Below are 21,859 nucleotides of genomic sequence, written 5' to 3'. Positions count from 1 at the left end.
TCAGATAAGGAAACCTCCTCAGTATCTGCATCGCAACTGGTATCTTAGGCACTGACAAATTAAGTAGTTTTCCCAAGGGCACCTGACAAGTAGTATGTATGTATGGTTCAGAGTTCTACACTGAATCATGGTCATACTGACTCGGTACACTAGACAAAGCAATCTCTCAAGGGTTTTACACATACACATACATACACATACGCATACACACACACACAAGCACGCATGCATACACATAATGGACATAAGTCTTGGAAAACATCTTTTTATAAAAATAAATATATTCAGAGTATGTGCCTCAAATTTACTGATGTTACAAAAATCACTTTACATAACACACCTTAATTTAAGTCAAAAAGGAGAGGTTTTTTTACCCTTTTCAATTCTGCAGTCTGAGTAAATGAATTAGTTGTATGATATCTTAATCTATAAATCAAACACCTTACCCACCTCTTCCTGCAATGCTGTGGGCATTTAGAGTCTAGCTGACAGAAAACTGAAGGCTTTGAACTAATATTTAATATTGATTTATTTCCTGTGCTACTCTTGAATAACTTTTCTTTGGACTCTCCTTTGCAAACACTAAATGGCACTAACAGTAGGGAGCAGTATTTACCATTTTCATTGTGCCGGTCTTGAACCAAATGCTGATAGACAGAATCAGGAACTTCAGACTGACGATAGTACCATTTGACATTCATAAGAAGATGGTCCCTCTTGCTCTGAAAAAGAAAATCTAAAGCATTACTGGAAAGAAATTCACAACAACATGAATATACTCATTAAAGATCACTTAGCACTTTAGTCCTTGGGGGTTCCCAGTAAGGAAGGCAAAAGGTACAAGTCAATTACCTGTGGGTCAGATCCTATTATTTAAAAATAGAGAAAGAAATAAAATCAAAAATACCTCAAAACAAAAAAAAAAGTCTAAGCCCTGAATAATGACCATTTATACAATATTTGATGCAAAACATCAACCAGAAACATGCCAAAGTTGGGATGTCTAGCTAAAACAGCTTAGTTGAACAGCCTAGTTAATCAGAAAACCTTTTATATTTTGTACCTTATGTCAAACTTCTATAAAATGTGTATTTCATCCTTTCTGTCTTGATCCAGTGGACATACATGCATTAAGAACCAATGGAAAGACAATGTAGTAGGGATAAAGATAAATATTAAAAATATCATAGTGGTACCTTCAAACAACTCATATTCTTTGAGGTAGAAACGGAAGCCCAGGGGCAGGCAAGCACTTACATAAATAAATATAACACAAGAGAAAGTTGAAGTAGATACAGGATAGGTCCAAAATGCTTTTGGAAAAGGTGAAAAAAGAAGAAAAGGAGGTAAGATAGCAGAAAGGGCAAGGACTCTGGAAACAAAGGGCATAGGCTCAAAGCCTGACTCTGAAACTGACAGCCAATGTGACCTTGACCAAGTCACTTTAATTCCCTGGACCTCAGCAGCCTAATTTGTAAAGTAAACATGCCCCTTCTAACTCTAGATTGAGGGATCCTATAAACACTTTTAAGTTATCACGAAAGGTTTCCTGGAGGAAGTGGCATCTGAACTTGAAGAGAAGCATTAATTGTGACAGGCAGATATATGAGCAATGAGTAGATTTTAGACATAGGGGAAGGCCAATATGAAGACAAAGCAGTGGGAAAGGGCATGTCACGTCCAATTTGACAGGAATGTGGACTGTAAGAAGAGGAGGACTGCTAATAAACATTAATTTAATAGCTGGAGCTTTAAATGTGAGATCTTTGTCTAATAACCAAAAAGGGAACATACTAGTAGAGGAGCTGGAATCATCATGTCTACTTCTATTATAAATGAAATGAGTAGAAAAAGGAAAAATGAAAGAATAGCTCACGAAAAGGCAAAAAAAACCCAAAACATTTGGCAGAATAGACTTTATTAAACATCAAAAGACAATAAGAAACATTATGTGATGTGACATTGAGCCATCTTGTACTTCAGTGCTCTGATTAATATGTGCAAAATTCTACCATGAAAACAATAGAACCTTATGCACCAACATCAATTGCAGATGATGAAGACGTAGAAAACTTCAACAAAGAACTCAATAAAAATCTCTCAAACTTAAATCAACTGACACTTGGTGATGTTAGTACAAAGAAAGGAATGTGAAGATGGTGAAGAAAAAAAATCAGAACGCATGAGTAAGGAAAAACTGAGAGAGGCCAGAGACTTATAGAATATATAGTTACCACAGTGAGTCAGAAAGTCACTAAGCAGGTGTTAAGTATCTACAATCTGCCTAGAACCGAGTTAAATGCTAGGGATACAAAGAAAGACTAATGACGACACCTGTTCTGAATGGGTTCCCAATTTAATGGGAAAGAAAACATGAAAACAATTATGTACAAACAAGACAAATAGGAAATAGTCAATAGAAGGAAGACACTAACATCAAGAAAGACTTATCATAAAAGGCAGAATTTTAACTGGAACTTGAAGGAAGTCAGGTAGGCCAATAGGTAGAGATAAGAAGACGTGTATTCCAAGCATAGGGAACATCCAGAAGAAATGTCAAAAGTCTAAAGATGAAGTGTCCTGGGCAAAGAACAGCAAGGAGAAAAGTGTCACTGTGTCACAAAATATACAGGACGAGGAAAATGAAAGAAAAAGAGGGGTCAAGTTGTCAAGGGTATTGTAAACCAAAACAGAGCTTTCTATTTGATCCTGAAAGTGATAGGAAAAGGAGAAAAGACCTCAAAAGCAGGGAAAGTAGTTAGGAGGCTACTTTAATGGTCTAGATGATAGGCGACAGGAGTCTAAACTAGGATTCTAGGTATGTGAATAGAAAGAAGGGGACATAGACAATACACATTGTGAAAGAAGAAATCACAATATTTGGCAACAGATGGCTATGCAGAGGAAGCTTGAGGCTTGAAGGATAACAACGAACCTGAAGGTAACTGGGAGGGTGATGGTGCTCTCAGCAGTAATAGTAAAGTTCAGAAGAGTGAAAGATTGAAGAGAAAAGATGAGTTGTTTTGGTTAACTTTGGGGTGTACACAGGACATATAGTTCAAAATACCCAAAAGATAAGCTAGAGATTCATGATTGTAGTTCAACAAAAGAGACAAAGGCTGAATTCTTAAGATCTGAGAATCATTCACAAAGAGATCATAATTGAACCCACAGGAGATGAGATAAGCAAACAATATAAAGAATAAAAGCAAAAAGGGCTGAGGACAAAGCCTTCAAGGACATCCACGGTTAGTAGACATATACAGATACAGAACCAGCAAAGAGAAATGAGAAGTCATGTAGAAAAGAAAACAAGAATAAAGTAGTAAGATGAAAGCCTAGAGAGAGGAGTATCCAAGTGGAAAAGGTGATTAACCGTGTCAAATGCTATAGAAAGGTCAAGAAGAACAAGGACTGAGAAAAGGCCATTATATTTGAAAATCAAGAGATCACTCATAATTTTGGAAAGGGTTGCCTCAGTTTGAATGATAAGGACAAAAAGCCAGGCTTCTGAATTTTAGAAGAGAATGAGAGAAAAGGAAACAGCCAGTATTAATGGCATATGTCTAGAAGGGGAATTGCTGGGTCAATGGACATAGCTATGTTAGTCACTTTTTGTGCCTAATTGCAAATTTTTCTGTTAATAGTTGTACTAATTCTAGGTCAATTAATATAGCTATTTCAGCCATCTAACTTGCATAATTACAAATTACTTTCCTGAACTGTTGTACCAATTCACAGCTCCACCAATAATATCTTAATACACTGGCCTTCCTAAAACCTCTCTAGTAATGCCTACCCCTAATTTTTCTATCCTTACTAATTTTCTTGATAGGATAGGAAAATTCAAGGTTGTTTAGATTTGCATTTCTCATTATTATTTACTGGGAACATTCTTTTATATTATTGGTAATCATTGGCAATTCATCTTTTGAGAACTGTTTATTCGTAACCTCTATTTCTCTATTGAGATTTTTACATGTGTTATTTGTCAATATATATTGGATATCAAACCCCCAGTAAAGTATTTGATACACAAATATTTTCTTCTTAAACTAAATGTGTTCATTTTGTGCAAAAACTTTTCACTTCACTTGATGAAAATTATCTAATTTATCATTTGTAATTCCCTCCACCCCTTGTTTGGTTAAGAATATTATACTCAAAATTGCAAAAGGTAGGTAGTCAGCTCTCACTTAAAAGGACTGGATCCTAGGAATTTCCAAAAATGAAGTCATTAATGATAAATAAAAATACAGTTTTAACAATGTTAAGACAAATTTATAAGACCAAAACTTATTCATGATGGCTTTATTTATAGCCAAAGGCTATCAATAAACAGTTCTAAAAAAGAATTACAGGCTATTGAAAGCCATGTAAATGATACAAAGCAAAACAACTGAGATTTTACCTCACACCACAAAAATCAACAAGCATAACAAAAAATGAAAATGGTCAATGTGGGGGGGGGGGAGAAACCACATTATTACAGTGCTAGTGGAGCTGTTAATTTATACAAATATTCCAGAAACCAATATGGAATTATGCTAAGAAAGTAAATAACTCATAAACTATGTATAAGAAATGATAGTTTAAGATTTGCACAGTACTTCATAGTTTTTCTCATTTGATACTCACAACAATACTATATGACATAGGTATAATCTCAATTTTACATATGGATGACAAAACTGAAGCAGAAAAGACTTAAGAAATTCCCCTGCTAGGCAGAAACATAAAGAAAATCAAAGATAGAAAGAACAGTACCATATACAACAAAGTATTTCTGAAAGGGCTTTATATGGTGACAGAGAAGGGGGAAAGGGCTGAACGAGGGTAGATCCCGAAGCAATAAAAATAGCTAAAGAAACTATGATGACATTAATTTACTGAAAGATTACTATAAAATAAACAAGGAGAAACATCATGAATATGAGGAAGCATGGGAGGACATATAAACTAATAGAAAAATGTCACAAGAACCAGCAAATCAACATATCCTATCAATGCAAGGTAAATGTAAACAAAAATAACAAATACTGAATTCAAATGCTGTGTAATTTTAATTACCAACCTTGGTCCTGAAGAACAGAAATAAAAATGTACCTCCCTCCCTCCCTCCCTGCTTGGTAGAGATGGGAGATTTAGATCACGAAAATAATATATAGTATACAATTTGATAGATGTTTTAATTTTGTTTAAATACTTTTTTATTTTATATTCTTCATTGAATGGGAAGGCTGAGGTAATGTAAAAACAAAGGTTGATACATGAACTTAAAAAATTAAAATTGTTTTAGGGGTAGAAAAGCAGACTGGAGAGAATTATGGAAGAAATGAAAAAGAGAACTATAACTATTCTCTATAGCAGAAACACAATTCTACTCTCCAGTATAGATCTCTCATTTCTTTTGTAAATCTGCTACTTAGTTTCCTAAGAATTTTTTTCCTCATGCCTTTTTTCCTGCACAATTATATCAACCAGACTTCTCTATAAATCACTTCGTGCATTTGCTCACTTTGAAAGATCTACCCTATTAATAAAAGATATTTTTCATTATTTAAGCCAGTACTTTTATTTTCACAGTTAATATCTGAATGCTTCAATGATCTAAGGTCCTTTGGTATGACTCACCATTTAAGGAACAAATCAACAACCCCTTCAACTTCTTAGCTGAGGTCTAAAAGCAGACATAACTGCAGCAGCTAGCAGCCAACTCTCTGGGGACTAGTCTTTCAACACTTAACTAGGCTAGTCCTAAGATAAAGTACTTAAAGACCACACATATATCTCTTATGCTCAGTTTGGACTTGTTTAACCATTTTTCCTTGACATGATCTTCAAGAGTTTAAGAGTCATGGGGCAGCTAGGTGACGCAGTGGATAGAGCACCAGCCCTGAAGTCAGGAGGACCTGAGTTCAAATCCGGCCTCAGACCAAACACTTGACACTTACTAGCTGTGTGACCCTGGGCAAGTCACAACCCCAATTGCCTTAAAAAAAAGGGGGGGGTATGTAAAAAAAAAGTTTAGGAGTCACCTCTGAAGTTTAGAAATTTCAAGACACAGAAGGCAGTAAAAATGTGGTACAGCACTACATTTGCTATATCCAAAGACCTGGGTTCAAATACTGGCTCTATGACTTACTAAAGCATCTGTGCAACTTTAAATCATTTCACTTGCTTGGGTCTCATTTTCCTCATTTGTAAAGTGAAGAAACTCTACTAGGTGATTTTAAAGGCCTCTTCAATCTCTATTGTGCTTCATGGTTTAAAAGAGAAGTAGGAAGCAAGTACACAGATTTCACAGGTAAGGAAACGGAGGTTCAGAGAGGTTAAGAAATTTTCCCAAGTTCATAAAAGTAGTAAATGCTAAAGTCAAGCCAAAAATCCAGCCAGGCTTCTTGTTTCTGAAGCACTTTAAAAACATTATCTTATTTTATCCTCATCACAGCCCTAAGAAGAAAAGTACTATAATTTTTCCCATTTTACATAAGAGAAAACTGATGCTGACAAAGGTTAAATGACTTGTCAAGGGTGACACAGTTAAATGTCTGAAGACACAATGGAACTCAGATCTTTCTGACTGCTTGCTGCAGCTCTCTAGAAACATGACCAACTGGCTATATCATTATCTTTCTATGACACAGCACAAAAAAAAATTCTGGATGACAAAAATGCAAAGAACAACGACAAATGATACTGATACGGTATGAGAAGATGTACCTCTTCCCCTTCTTTGAGGGAGTTGTGGAGGATAGGACTTTTCATGAGGAGCACTGAACATACCATCAGTTTCAAATGATATGTAATGTTAGTTTCTATTCTTTGTTACATGGGATGGCTCTCTGAGGAAGGGTAGAAAAGTAAGCGGGATGTACAAAAGATCAATTAAAAAAAACGAATCCAGATAAGAGATTTTTCATCTACTCATAGTTTTCAACACTTTTGAATAGGGAAAAAAAAAAAGACTGAATTACCATTAAAGCAGTTTTTAATTTTTAAAAGCAGAGCAGATAGGAGAGTAACCAAAAGATAATCCAATATCTCATTCTAATTAAAAATTCTCCTTAATATTCAACTATCTCAAAAGAAATCAGGAAGGCTATGGAAGAATATTAAGAATAAAGATATCAAAGGTACACCCAAATTGCAAGCGCAGACAGAAAAGGTTCAAGTATGGACTTCATATAGTCGAATGAGCAGAATGGCAAGGCACAAAATCCAAAACCTCCCACTGAGTAACTGTATGTGCAACTGTAGGAAAACTTCATGACTCATGGAATCATTCTTTTTTTTTTTAAACACATTTAAATTTGCTACATCAACCAGGGATTCAAACCACCCCACCTGCTGGCCCCCCATCCCAACCCCTCTCCAACACCTTTTGGGCTTGAAAATTAACCAAAAAGATAATAGAGCATGAAGCTTTTCAATCGAGAAGTTTTAAAATATGTAAGTCTAGAATACATACTTTTAAACATTTCATAATGAAATCTTTCGGATGATTCAAAACATATTTGAGAATATTTTTTAAAGGAAAACTAAAATTCACGTGGAATATGTTATTTTCAAAGTAAACACATTTATTTTTTGTCATGGTTATATTACATATTAAGTAAACCAATATTTACTTTTTACAGAACAGTTCTATCACTTCTTTAATCCATGCTAGCCCACTGTCAGAGTCAAAATTTCTTAATCCAAAACACATTAATTCCAGGTAGATTTTTAAAAGTTGTACTGAAAAGTGCAATACCACCAGAAAACCAGTTAGTGGCAGCATTGTGTCATATAAAAAAATCTTGAGATTATCTCGGCTGAAAAACAGCAAAATTCAAAACATAGAAGCATAAGGATTTATGCTCAAAATATATATGAATAGGCTTAAGCCCTGAATTATGATTTCAGGAAATATTTCATTTCAAAAGGATGAAGTATATTGTGGTGAAAGAAATCAGGTCTAGAATCCAAGAACTTTGCCTGTAGCTGTTTAGATTGGGGTGGCAACCCTACTTTCCCATCTATAAAATGAGGGATTAAGATCAAATTCAGGGGTGGGGAATCAGCAGCCTAGAGGCCAGACGTGGCCCTCTAGTTCCCCACCCCTGAATTCTAGATTGTCTTTTAACAGCTAAAGAGAGAGATAAACCAGGAGATGAGATAAAATTTCCACAATTGCTAATACCAAAAACATAGAAGGTAATATTATCTAACAATAACAACCTGAAACAGGTCTGAATTAAAAGAACTTTTTTTAAAAGTCTGACTCGAAGTAACAGCTACATTAATTGAAGATAGTAAGTCTTCCTTTTAGTTTAGTTCCTTTCTTCAAGTCTAAACTTAAATTCTCTCAACTACCAGTGCCTTACACTCTGAAATCACCTTCCACCAACTCTGCGTGCACCTCATATAGGTGCCAAGCTTCTAACAAGCTGTCTCTCCCTTTAAAATGAAAGCCCCTTGAAAGGCAGGGACCATTCTCTAAGATGTCCCAAGGGTGTCTGGCACATAAAAAACCTTTAAAAATGCTTTTTAATTCCCTGATTGAAAATTATAAAGACTGAGTCCCTGATGCCAACTGCTCTAAAGCCCTCAATTTCAGATGAATATGGCCTGTTAACAAAATCACAGAATTCTGAAACTAGAAGAGACCCTAAGAATGATATACTTCAAGATTCAAGTAGGTATGGCTTCCAAAACCAAGATGCATACGCTGCAGGGCACTGAAGGATAAAATGGTTTAGGCAAAAAATAAGGGAATAAGAAAGTCTCCACTACAGATACATTCTTTTTTCAGTCAGAATCACGAATGTTGGAAAAGAGAGACTAAATAATATTTTGGTAAATGAAACAATGTTAAAGGTGTCATATGATAAGAAAGAGTTTGCTATTTAAAGAGAACACTGGTGGAACTTTTTTATGGAGAATAATTTACTCTGGTTAACAATCTTACTTCTAGTGCATTTGGTTATTCAGTAAAGATACCAACAAATGAGTACTTTCAATTACCAAACAATAGAATAGGAAATGTTTTCAGAGGTACATGAACCAAACAACACAGGAACAAAAAGCCCCTCCACTACATTCTCAACACTGCAGGATACAAATAAAAAACATGGCCCATGCCTTAGGTGTTGAGCCTGGTGGAGAGAGAAGAGCACTGAAATTATTGTTTTAAGACCTAGATTAGAATCTTTGGCAATGGAAATGAAACATACATGAAAGAATGAGACAATAACCAGATTTTAAGTATGAAGGGCTCAGCAAAAGACTTTTTTGCTAGGATTTGGTTTTAATATTGATCTGTAAATTTGTTTGCTTTATACTTCCCTGGTTTAGATATCAGGATCATATGTCTCAAAGCACTCTGTTTCTCAATTTAAGAATAATTTTAGAGTACAAGTATTAAAGACACTTAATTCTTTAAAAGTCTATTCTAGTTTTCAGTTTTATCAATTCTATATTCTTTTTGTTTTCCTATTTAACTATTCTCCAATCTTCATTATTTCATCCACTGTACTTATTTTGGGATAATTTGTTGATTTTTAAAAAAAGATCAGTGAATTGCATATTCATTTGATGCTCTTTTCAATTATATTAATGTATTTTTTTCTGGGGCATAAATTACCCTCTAAAGGCTGACTTACATGGATCCAAAAAAATTATGAAATACTGTCTTTATCATTCCCTTTAACAAAACTATTTGTATAGATTGCCTTTTGAACCATTGATTATTTATGATGTCATCAGGTCTAAATTAATGTCTGTACTTTCACTTTTGTTCCCAGTATTAATTACTATTTTTATATTATAATTTATGATATTTAGAATTTCTACTTTTTTAGATTTATTTATTGTGAAGGATAATGCCTATTATATAAAATAAGATATGGTATTGCAAAATATGTATATTCATTAGTGGCTTCCTTCAGCAGATTCTATAAATCTCTTAGCTTGAAATTATTGAATCATTTATTCAAGGGGTTTTTTTCCCTTTTTTTTAATGCTATTTATCTAACTCAGAGTAGTACACTAACATTTTCAAAAATTATTTTGTTAGGAGCAGCTGGGTGGCGCAGTGGATAGAGCACTGGCCCTGGAGTCAGGAGGACCTGAGTTCAAATTTGACCTCAGGTAGATAACACTCACTAGCTGTATGACTCTGGGCAAGTCACTTAACCCCAATTGCCCTTACACACAAAAAAATTATTTAATTATCTGTTATTCTTTTAAATGGTTAAATGATATGCCACTGGAGGATATATATTTAGTACTAATAATGGTTGCCTATGGTTTGAGTATGACAGCCATCTCTCTATTAATAAAAACTTTTCATTTTTACTTTCTCTTCTAATATGACTTGTTTTCTTATCTAATGCATGACAAATTTTGTCACATGACTTCGCATCATTTTTAAGGCAACTTGACAATCATTTATTATGAGCTTATGTAGCAAGCACAGTGTAAGCAATGAGGATACAAAGGCAGGCAAAAAACAATTCCTTCTGCAAGGAGCTAACAATCTAATGGAAGAAATAACATGCAAACAAGTATGAACAACATGAGGAAGGTAAAATGAAAATCTCAGAGAGAAGGCAGTAAGATTAAAGAGCGAAGGGAAAGGCTATTGAAAAGGTAAAAGAATAAGTTAGAATTGAAAGAAGGCTGAGAAGCCAAGAAATAGGGATGAAGAACATGGGAGTGACTCAGTGAAAATTCCCAGATTCAGAAAACAGAGTCTTGGAGGAAGAACAGCAAGGAGGCTTATATGAAGTATGAGAATACCAGAAAGGTAGGTGGCAACCAGATCACATGACAGATGTCAAAAGGAAGGATGGAAACAAGCGTTCATTGAGCGTGACTGCGTGCTGTGCGCAGTGCTGAAGACTCAACATTAGTCATGTCATCTTACCTCACAACAACTCTGTGGAACGTGCATCATTATTATTGTTGTCGTTGTTGTTATTATTGTTCACGTTTTGCAGTTAAAGAAACTGAGACACAAAGAGGTTAAGTGACTTGCCCAGGGCCACACAGCTAGCAAGTGTCTGAGGCCACATTTGAACTCAGGCCTTCTTGAGTTCAAGGGCCAACACTATAGCTACTCTGCCACCTAGCTGTCCAAAGAAAGATGAGGACTGAGAAAAAGCCATTGGATTTAGCACATAAAAATTCATTAGAAACTTTGGAGAAAGTAGTTTCAGTAGAATAAGGACAGAAGTTAAAATGTTGAGAGTGAAGAGAGTAAGAGGAAAAGAAGTGGAGGCACTGACTGTAGATTGCCTTCTTAATGAGTTTAGTGACATGAGAGATTAAAGACAAGAAAGTGAGGATAACAGAGGGGGGCAAATGTATTGGAAAAGACCAGAGAGAATATGAAACCCTTGGCAAGGAGAAGGATCAGGTCTTCACATGAGGCCAGGGTGAAGGAGGAGACAGTGAGAGAAGGCAACTTCGTGATGTGAGACGAGAAGGGAGGAGAAGCGGCTCTCAGCACAGGCCACAATTATTTCTGGAATTACAAAGCAAGGTTCTCAGCTGAGATAGTGATGGGAGGTGCAGAAAGGGGAAACTGAAGAGGGGTGGAAAGGTTTCAAAAAACTGCTGTACTGAATAAGACAATGAACTAATTAGGGGGATCTAAACAGAATACCATTCAGTAATGTGGACTTTTGAGGTAGCAGATCCAGTCAACACAGCTTCATGATTCTTGTCCACCTTCATAGGCAAGGGGGAGTGACCCAAAGATGAGCCTTAGCGGAGTACTATGAGCACTATGGTCCTGCAGAAAGACACTTAGGAGGACAGGGAAGAGATTAAGATGGGGAAAGGAGGAGTGTATCTCAAGTAGATGTGACAGCATAGGACAGAACAACTATTTGAGGAACTGGACGTTATGGTGTAGATACAGGACGGGGTTTGGCTTTGGAGGGCAGAGGGAAAGGTGAAATGACAACATACTGTAATGAGACAGGGGAGTTTCAGAGTTCATGAACACGGAAATGGTACATTTGTTGCTGATGGTAAGATCAAGGGTCTGACCATATTTCTGTGTGCCTGAAGTGAGACAGAGGTAATGTGAAATAAGTAAATTGAGGAATGGTGGTGTTAAAGAGCACATGAGGGAGTAACAAATTTTATGTTTAGTTCATTTAGTGTAAGGACAAGAGTTAGGGAGAAGAAAAAGACTATACCAGGCTCTGAATTCACTGAAGAAAGGAGGGAAGTGTTTTGAATACAGTCTAAAGGAACACTAGGATCTTTGCCCTCTAGTATAAGGGATCCTAAAATTTCTTTGTCCTACCTAGAATATCCTGTTCCTTATCTCTGCCAACTGGCTTCCCTGGCTTTCTTCAAGTCCCAGCTAAAATCCCACCTTCAAGAAAAAGCTTTTCCTAATCCCCCTTAATATCAGTGTCTTTCCTTTGATGATTATTTCCCATTTGTTCTGTATATGTCTTGCTTCTACAGGGTTATCTGCATGTTGCCTCCTTAATTGGACTGTGAACTCCATGACAGCAGGGATTGTTTTTACCCTTTTTCTCTTTCTTTCTAGATTTTTGTGACACCACACTCTCCTCCTAGTTATCTGACTGCTCTCTCTCAGTCTCCTTGGCAGGATTCTTATTCAGATCACACCCTCCAACGGTAGGTGTCCTTCAGGGTTCTGTCCTGAATCCTCTTTTCTTTTCCCTCTATCTTTTATTACATGATGAACTCCCATGGATTTAAATGCCATCTCTATGATGGAGACTCTCAAATCTCCCTATCCTGCCACAAACCCTGTGCTGATTTCCAATCTTCTACCTCTAACTGCCTTTGAGACGTATTGGGCTGGGTGTCTAGTAGGTCAACTTAAACTCAACATGTCCAAAACAGAACTCATTATCTTTCTCCCTAAACCCTCCCCACCTGCTACCTTCTCTATTATAATAGAGGTCATCACCCTCTCAGCCAATCAGGCCTTGCAGCCTAAGAGCTATCCTCTCTACATGTCTTACCCCCATCTCTCCAATCTGTTGCCAAGGCCTGTCAATTTCGCCTTTGCAGCATTTCTCTGACATGTTCCCTTTTCTCCTCTGACACTGTCACCACTCTGGTGAAGGTCCCTCTTCACCCTTAAACTGAGACTATTGCAACAGCCTGCTGGTGAGTAGGCCTGCCTCATGCCTCTTCCATTCCAATCCATCCTCCATTTAGCCACTAGCAATCTTCCTAAAGCACAGGTCAGGCCATGTCACCCCCTACTCAATAAACTCCAGTGAGTTACTGTCACCTCCATGATCAAACACAAAATACCCCGTGGCACTTAAGCCCTCTCCTACCTTCCCAGTCTTCTTACACCTTACTTCCTGCCACTAACTCTTCAATTCAGTGACACTGGCCTCCTGACTGTTGGCAAACAAAACACTTCATCTCTCACCTCCAGCATTTTCTCTGATTATCCTTTATGCTTGGAACACTCTCCCCTCCTCTGTTATGCAAACTGACCTCCTGGACTTCCACTAATTCCAAACAAAAAAACCATCTCTTATAGGAAACCTTTTCTGACCTCTCCAAATTCCTAGTGCCTTCCCTCTATTAATTATTTCCTACTTATCCTGTATATAGCTGGCTTTTAAGAATGTGTTTGCATGTTGTCCCCACCATTAAATTATAAGCTTCTTGAGTGTAGGGACTGTCTTCTGACACTTTTTGTATACCCAGTGCTTAGCAACAGTGCCTGACACATAGTTACTGCTTAATGAATGTTCGTTGAATGAATAGACAAAAAAGCAGCACTGTAGGATCCACATCCAACTGATGCAGGGTAAAGTAAACAGAGTGAAGAAAATAAAATCTTAAATACGATGTAAATCAGAAAAAAAGCATTAAAAAAATTAGAAGCTGGGGCAGCTACGTGGCACAGTACATAGAGCCTTGGAGTCAGGAGAACCTGAGTTCAAATCTGGCCTCAGACATAAGACACTTACTAGCTGTGTGACCCTGGGCAAGTCACTTAACCCCGATTGCCTCGCAAAAAACAATACAAAACAAAAAGTGCAGTCAAAAATTAGAAATCAATGTTAGAAAATTATCAAGAATAAACATGTTTTCAAAGAGATATGAGAAGATACTCCTATCCCTCTGCAGAGGTCAGAGGCTAATAAATGTTGTACATTGCATATATTTTCATACTTTTTCAATGAATTGACCAACTATATCGATCCTTGGGATAAGGAGATGCAGGGATACTGAGGAAAATTATGGTGATGTAAAAATGAACTAAACATACCAACAAAACTTTTTCAAGTCAGAAAAGTCAGAATTTAACATAGTAAGAATTAAGGAACAATTTGAAAGATTCTGGGAAGAATGACCCAATCAAAGTGATGATTAAGGAAGACTTATGTGGTAGGAGAATGCAGGACTGAAAAATCAAGATGAATTCAGGAAAGACAGCTGGGAGGCTATTTCATGAAAAGGATGATTTACCTTGCTAGAATACTGCCACCCAGCTCCTATATTCAAAATACTAGTATACAGAATTAGATTCTTTCAGTAGTTGGTTAGGATGCAAAATTCTCTATGTAAGAGAATGTGTGTGGATGTATGTATGTATGAATGCATGCATGCATGTATGTATGTATGTGTGTATATGGATTTTTTTCTAGAATTTTTCTTTAAATTTCAAAAAGTCATTAGTAGAGAAGAAAATATTCCTTATTAGACAAGGTCAGAAATTACTTTTAATGAAGTGACAGAACCACAGATTTATCTTAGCCCAAATTACCTCCTACAACAGATTAGGAAACTGAGCCCCTGAGAGGTCAAGCAACTGGCCCCAAATTCCATAGGTGGTAAACACCTGACAAACAGGATGTGAATCCAGGTCCTCTGATTACAGAGCCTCTACTCTTTCCTCCAATCTACATAGTATCAAAATTATCTCAAAAAACTGTTAACTTCAATGCCAAGGAACAGAAAGTTTTATGGACAGGGCTTAAATGCTGGATTAGAGCAACATTCCATCCAACCTAATATTCTGTTGGGGCCCATGCAGCATAGTGTCTCTCTACATGGAATTTACCTCAAAGGTCAGGGATATAGCGTGAAAACTATACCTTATCTCTAACAACTTGATTCTCCTTCCATGTATTTATGTATAGCATTGTTACATTTATTTGTATTTTGGAGGGGAAAGGAAAACACTGCATATTTTATAAACTCTATCTAAACAGAGGCCTCCTATCCATTTGTCCTGAAACTATTCTTGCCAAGTTCCTTGAGGTACTAGATACCTGCCCAATGGTGGTAGAGATATTCATACCTTCATTGTCCCTTTCCAATGTGCAGGAATGAAGACTGTTCCTCAAAAGGTCGCTGTAGACTCCCACAGTTTTGTTCCTCCACAACACAAATCAAACATAACATGCAATCTTGTCAACTAGTTATTCGATGTTCCAAGTTTTATACAAAAAGTCGAAGCAGAGGGAAACTTGTACAATTCACATCTAACTGAAGCAGTCTATTCTGAATGAGGAAAACTGATACTGGTACCAAATTTTTAGAAAGAACTATTAAGTGTCTGAGGCCCCAGATTTGAATTCAGGAAAATGAGTCTTCCTAAGCTGAGGACAGTACTCTATCTACTGTACCATTTAGTTGCCCATGACATTGAATACTCATATAGTTTGAGAAGTGCTGATAGGGGGTCTCGAGTGGAAAGAGTTTAAGAAGCCCTGGAGAAGATCTTTAGTGTGATAGAAAGTGAACTGTTTGTGCAATATTTTTGAGAGCACAAAGCACTTTCAAACTCTTGATTTGATTCTCAAAATAACAGCATGAAGTAAGAAAGGGGCAGTCAGGTGGCTCAGTGAATAGAGCACTCACTACACTTGGAATCAAGAAGACTCATCTTCCTGAGTTCAGATCTAGGGCCTCAGTCACTTCCTAGCTGTGTGACCCTGGGTAACTCACTTCACTCTGTTTGCCTCAGTTCCTCAACTGTCAAATGAGCTGAAGAAGGAAACAGCAAACCACTCCGACATCTTTGGCAGGAAAACTCCAAATGGGATCATGAAGAGTAGAATATGACTAAATAACAACAAAAATGAAGTAAGGGCAAGAATTATAATTATTTTACAGATGTGGAAAACGAGGTTCAGAAAAATTAAATGATTTGTCAAAAGTCATAGGCTATATTAAGTGGCAGACTTGAAATCATGTCTCTCTGAATTATGCTATACCACCTTCCTCTCTACATAGCTGTCTCTTTATGAGAGGATCCTTGTAGGAAAAGCTAAGGAATGAGGGTAGAGTGCAGCAGGAATACAAGAGAGATAATTGTATGTGTTTACAAAATGAAGATGTAAAAATAACAGGTTATTTGTAAATCTTTAGACAGATGATGCAACTGAAAATGGGCTGACAAATTAATTCACTGAAATGTATGTTGCACTGAAACAAAAGATTTTTTCTAATTATAGCTTCTATTTAAGATATCTCTCTACAGTGACTATATTTTGACTAATTAAAAACATAACCTGAAAAATATTTCCAAATAGGCAGGAAAAAAAGTTTCAGCATATCAGTGGCCAAATCAATCTTTTGACTGCTATGGAAATTACTGTCAACCAATATTTTTTTTGCCTACAAATGAATATTGTTAAAAACTCAGGAGTTTTTAAACATATTACCTATTTACTCACCAAGAACATAACTAAAGTGATCCTTAGGCAGGGTTAAGACTTCTAGGCTTTCAATTTCCTCATCTCTATAAAGAGGAGATTGGATGAGCTCATACTTTGAGGTCCACTTCAATTGAAAATTTCCTCATGTATAAAACGTGTGGTTCAGGGCCAAGTAAGTTCTACAATCCCTTCCAGCTCTACCTGATTCTAAGCTGTATCTGATGCCACAAGGAGAAGAAGACTATTATTGTTATGCCTAATAAATAAAAATATATTTTAAGGTAACATATGGTATGAAAAGCATTTTCTTCACAAGTCAATAGCATAAGTACTATAAATATCACCCACATCTTTCAAATAAAGAAACTATAGCTGAAAGATTTTGAGTGGCTTACCCACAATAACATGACTAGAAACAGACACAGACACAACTTAAATGTTGTAGGGAGTGTGGCATGATAGAAATAACAGTGAAGTGAGAGTCAGAAGACCTAGGATTAAAACCTGGCTCTGCTACTTAGGTTCCCATGTGATTCTGGGCAAATCATTTCATTTCTTTGGATCTCAGCTTCCTAGCTGGTAAAAATCAGGATGCTGGATTAAATCTTTTCTAAGGTTCTAATGCCTCTAAATCTTAGAATCACAAAGGGGCAATCTGCCTCAATTCTAATTCCTTCTTCCACTATCATACTGCTTACCGCAACATAATAAATGGCTGATTCACCATTGCTCATATTGTACATGCCATAGATCTGTTCTACTTTCAAATCAGGGTGAAAACACTACCTTTAAATGGGGAGAGGGAGGTGTGCTTTCTTGCATGGACAAACCTTAATCTGTGATATTTCAAGACAGAAAATTAACTAAAATATAAATTGTTTTTATATTCTATTTCAGTAATCCCTAGCGTCATATTATCCATTTAAAACCTGGGAGGCTAAAAATGAAGTTATTTTAAGTGCACATAGAATAACTCCATGACAAGTACATTGTTGAAGCAGCTTAGCTGGCACAGTGTTAAACCACCGGACCTAGAATCAGGAAGAACATTGTTCAAATCCATCCTCAGGAATTTAAATAGCTGTGTGACAATGGGCAAGGCATTTAGCCTATTTGACTCAGTTCTGTAAATTGTAAAATATTTATCCCAATAGCTTTCTTAGAGATCATGGAACTAAAAAACACTAACTATACAAAGAAAGTCAAAGCAGGACAAAGAGTAACAAAATACTGCCCAAGCAACAAACTTTCTGAAAATTAGAATGGACCAATTAGAAGCCAATGACCCTATGAAATACTAAAGTCAAAAGACAGAAAAATAGAAGAAAAATATGTTATTTCAGAGGAAAAAACTGACCTAGAAAATAGACTGAGGAAAAAAAATTTAAGAATCATTGGACTCCCTGAATCCTACGGTGGGGGAAAAAAAAAAACCTAGACATGCTATTTTAAGAAATCTTAAAATAAAACTGCCCAGATCTCCTAGAATCAGGGGGCAAATGGAAATAGAAAGAATCCAATGGCCACATCCTGAAAATGCTTTAATGTTCCTGGAACATTACAGCCAAAATCTATAGCTTTTAGTTAAAAGAAAACATTCTACAAGCAAAAAGAAAAAAAGGATTCTAGTACAAGGTGTCACAGTCAGTATCACACACAATTTAACAACCACCACCTTAAAGGAAAGGAGAATGTGGAATATTATATTCCAGAAGGCAGATTATATAGGCAAACAGCCAAGAATAATTTACCCAGCAAAACTGAGTATTATAATTCTAGAAGAGCAAAAAAAGGAGACCTTTAATGAAGGATAGGGTTTCCAAGCACTCATGATGAAAAGACCAGAGTTATGTAGAAATCTTGAAACACAAAGGAGAAATACAAAAAGGTAAACATAAATGAATGAAAATGAAGGAATAAACAAGGATAAATATTTTTTCTTTAAATATGACATGACGTTACATATATGCCCTGAGCCCTGTCATCATCAGGGATCACAGAGGGAGTCTAATTAAAGAAAGTCTGAGAGTGATTCTGTTCTGTCTTTGATATTTTTAAGAATGGAAAAAGAGAGGAAGAGGAAATATACTAGGATGGAGCAGAGAAGGTGGTTATAGAAAATTATCTTTTATAACTGGAGTGTGCAAACACATAACTACACAAATCAGGAGGAAGTGAAGAGGTTAGTGACCGAGACTTTAATTTCACCTTCATTTGAACTGTTCAAAGAGAGAAGAAAACAAACACACACACACACACACACACACACACCCTGGATATAAAAATATATTGTACTTAACATGAACAAGAGGGAAAGGGGAAAAGAGGGAAGAATGAATTAGTGGGACAGTAGATTAAACAAGGCATTTAAGTAAAACAAACTCCAACTAAGGATATACAAAAATATTTATAGTTCTTTTTTATTTTTATTTTTATCTTTGGCTAGGCAATGGGGTTAAGTGACTTGCCCAGGGTCACACAGCTAGTAAGTGTTAATGTGTCTGAGGCCGGATTTCAACTTAGGTCCTCCTGAGTTGAGGGCCGGTGCTCTAACCACTGCACCACCTAGCTGCCCCATTATAGTTCTTTTTTAAAGAATGGGAATCTGAGGTGGGGGTCATCAAATAAGGAATTACTGATCAAGCTGTGGTGTATGAATATGATAGAATATTACTAAGCTCTAGGAAATACTAAGGGGGATGATTTCAGAGAGACCTGGGAAGACGTGTATAAACTGATGCAGAGTGAAGAGAGTCAGGAGAATAATTTATATAATGATAACAATATAGTAAGGATAAGCTAGGCAATGGGGTTAAGTGACTTGCCCACGGTCACGCAGCTAGTGAGTGTTATGTGTCTGAGATCAGATCTGAACTCAGGTCCTCCAGAGTCGAGAGTCGCTGCTCTATCCACTGCGCCACCTAGCTGCCTTTATTCTGTATATTTTAAACAATGTCTGCATCCAGAGAAATAACTGATAAATAGAAGTGTGTATAGAATGGTTTTACACATACACACACACATATACACACACATTTGTTTCTAATAGCAACCACCTGTAGGGCAAGGTGAGGGGAGGAAAAAAGTACAAAAAGGAAAGTTACACAATTATCATATATTTAAAGGGACTAGCAAGTTGGACATAAGAGATTTCACGTTTCATATACAATTACTTTTTTTTTATTTCTTAAGTTCAGGATAAAATGAAGGTTTTTTAAAAAATGTTATTACCTGTTACTATTTCATGAGATTGTTTTCCAGAACATACTGTAATTCCATGCCAGTTAGCTCTATCTCTGAACCCTCTGATCCCCATACACATGATGCTCTCTCCTCTTCACACGCACATCTTGGAACATCTAAAGCCCTTCGACTCAAGTGCCTCCTCGTACACAACCCCTTGGCTGGTTGGCTCTGCTTTCCTTACTCTCTCTTGTCCCCATCAAGGTACTCTGGATTTACTTCCCAAATACTGTGTAGTTACCTATCTGTTGATATACTTCTCTCCCATTCCCCAGCCTTCACCAGCAGAATAAGCTCCTGGAGAGTGGAACTGATGCAATCACATACTTGCTCTATGCACAGCACTGCTTTCTTTCTTGTCTTTGAATCCCTAATACACTGACTATGACACATAGTAGGCATTTAAGTAATGTTTGTTAACTTGAATGCTTGAAAACAAATCTACATTCTCCAGAAATTAAGCATTTTTTACCAACCTCAATAATTTTAAACATCCTATTTTAAACTTCCCCAAATTAAAGCTCATATACAGCAAGGCAACTCAATAATATTTTATCAGTAGTATCTTGTAAGAAAACAAACTTGGAGGATCTTTCTGTGCAGATGACTGTGTTTTCTTTTACCATTTCATCCCTCCTTTAGACTTTCCTAATTTTTCCCTTTATGTTGGCGGGATTTGCCAGACAAATATAACAGGAACCTACACTAACCACTGTCAGAGAATAAAATGTTTGATGATATCTGTCAGTGCTACAAGTATAGATGTGTATTCAAACGCTGCTAACTGGTAAACCTAAATTTTCTTAAGATATAGAAGCACGTTAAAAGCATTCAGTTATAATCTCAACTGCATTAGAATCATCTGTTCTCCTCCATAAATTTGATGTTTCTGTGGTGTTAGATTCAAATACATTTGGAGTCTTCTAACATGAACCCGGACTGCAAGGTCTCATTTTGAACATAAAGATGGGTTACTAAATGTTATTCTACGAAACATACTTGCATCAAAACCATCACACTGCTAAATTCCTACTATTCATTATCTGAAATATTACAAAAGGAGTACACATGCACACATACAAATACACACATTCACACAGACACACACGATTCATTAATAGCCTGTAATTTAAATCACCATTGAAGAAAGCAATAAGCACTATTTTTTTTCACAGCTTTTTTTGTTCATGTTTGCTGCTTCCACAAACTCTACTTTGATTACAGATTATGTTTTTCCCCCACAGAAGCAAATTTGGCAGCAAGCTGCTGACATAGTATGGATGAACACCCTCCCTAACACACTGCCTTATTAGCATTTCTATTGCTATTCAGCACACACAGACATTCTAAATCAAATACACCCAGTGTCAGGAACAATAAGCAAACAGTTACCTAATAACCAGCGGTATTAAGAATGCATTGAACTAATCTTTGAATATATGCTCTAGGAATTAAATCTGATTCAAGTTTCTTTAAACCCTTAAATCTGAAGAGGTAGTAGTGAAGTGGAATCATCCACAGGCTCCAAACATTTACCATTAAATGTCACACTTATAGTACACAGTTCACATATAATTAATTGCTGAACACAAACAGTCACAGTATCTATCACTTACATTAAAACAAGTAGTACACAGCAGTGATGTCTGAAGCTATCATATGGTTTAAACAGATTCTCACCTTTTAAATATCATGGGCCTTATATACTGGAGCATCTCAATAATGGGTTTGGCCCTTTAACAAGGAAAGACAACCAAGCTGAAAGAAGAAACATTCAAAAATGAAGACATGTCACAAAACCCAGCAAACAGCTGGGACACTTACCTCTTGGGTTAAAATAAAATGCCAATGGGATGAGGATGTTTCATGTAGAAAAATAAACACATGAAAAAGGACTTTTCCTTTCCATCTCCAAGGTCACAGAGATAAATCCAGAGAAATCA

At 36.4% G+C, this 21,859-nt stretch overlaps 1 protein-coding gene across 4 annotated transcripts in view; it reads right to left on the bottom strand.

Annotated features, from left to right (window-relative positions):
* Positions 1-21,859, bottom strand: part of RERE (arginine-glutamic acid dipeptide repeats) — a 564,089-nt gene that overhangs the window by 231,645 nt on the left and 310,585 nt on the right. For all 4 annotated transcript variants that reach the window (XM_020974543.2, XM_078145698.1, XM_078145699.1 and 1 more), the window contains one exon: positions 617-722. In XM_020974543.2, the coding sequence (XP_020830202.1) occupies positions 617-722 (106 nt within the window). The remainder of the gene's footprint in view (positions 1-616; positions 723-21,859) is intronic.

Source organism: Phascolarctos cinereus, unplaced genomic scaffold, assembly GCF_003287225.1.
Source record: "Phascolarctos cinereus isolate Bilbo 61053 unplaced genomic scaffold, phaCin_HiC Scaffold_726;HRSCAF=1367, whole genome shotgun sequence".
Taxonomy (NCBI): domain Eukaryota; kingdom Metazoa; phylum Chordata; class Mammalia; order Diprotodontia; family Phascolarctidae; genus Phascolarctos; species Phascolarctos cinereus.
This window is presented reverse-complemented; position numbering and strand designations above follow the sequence as displayed.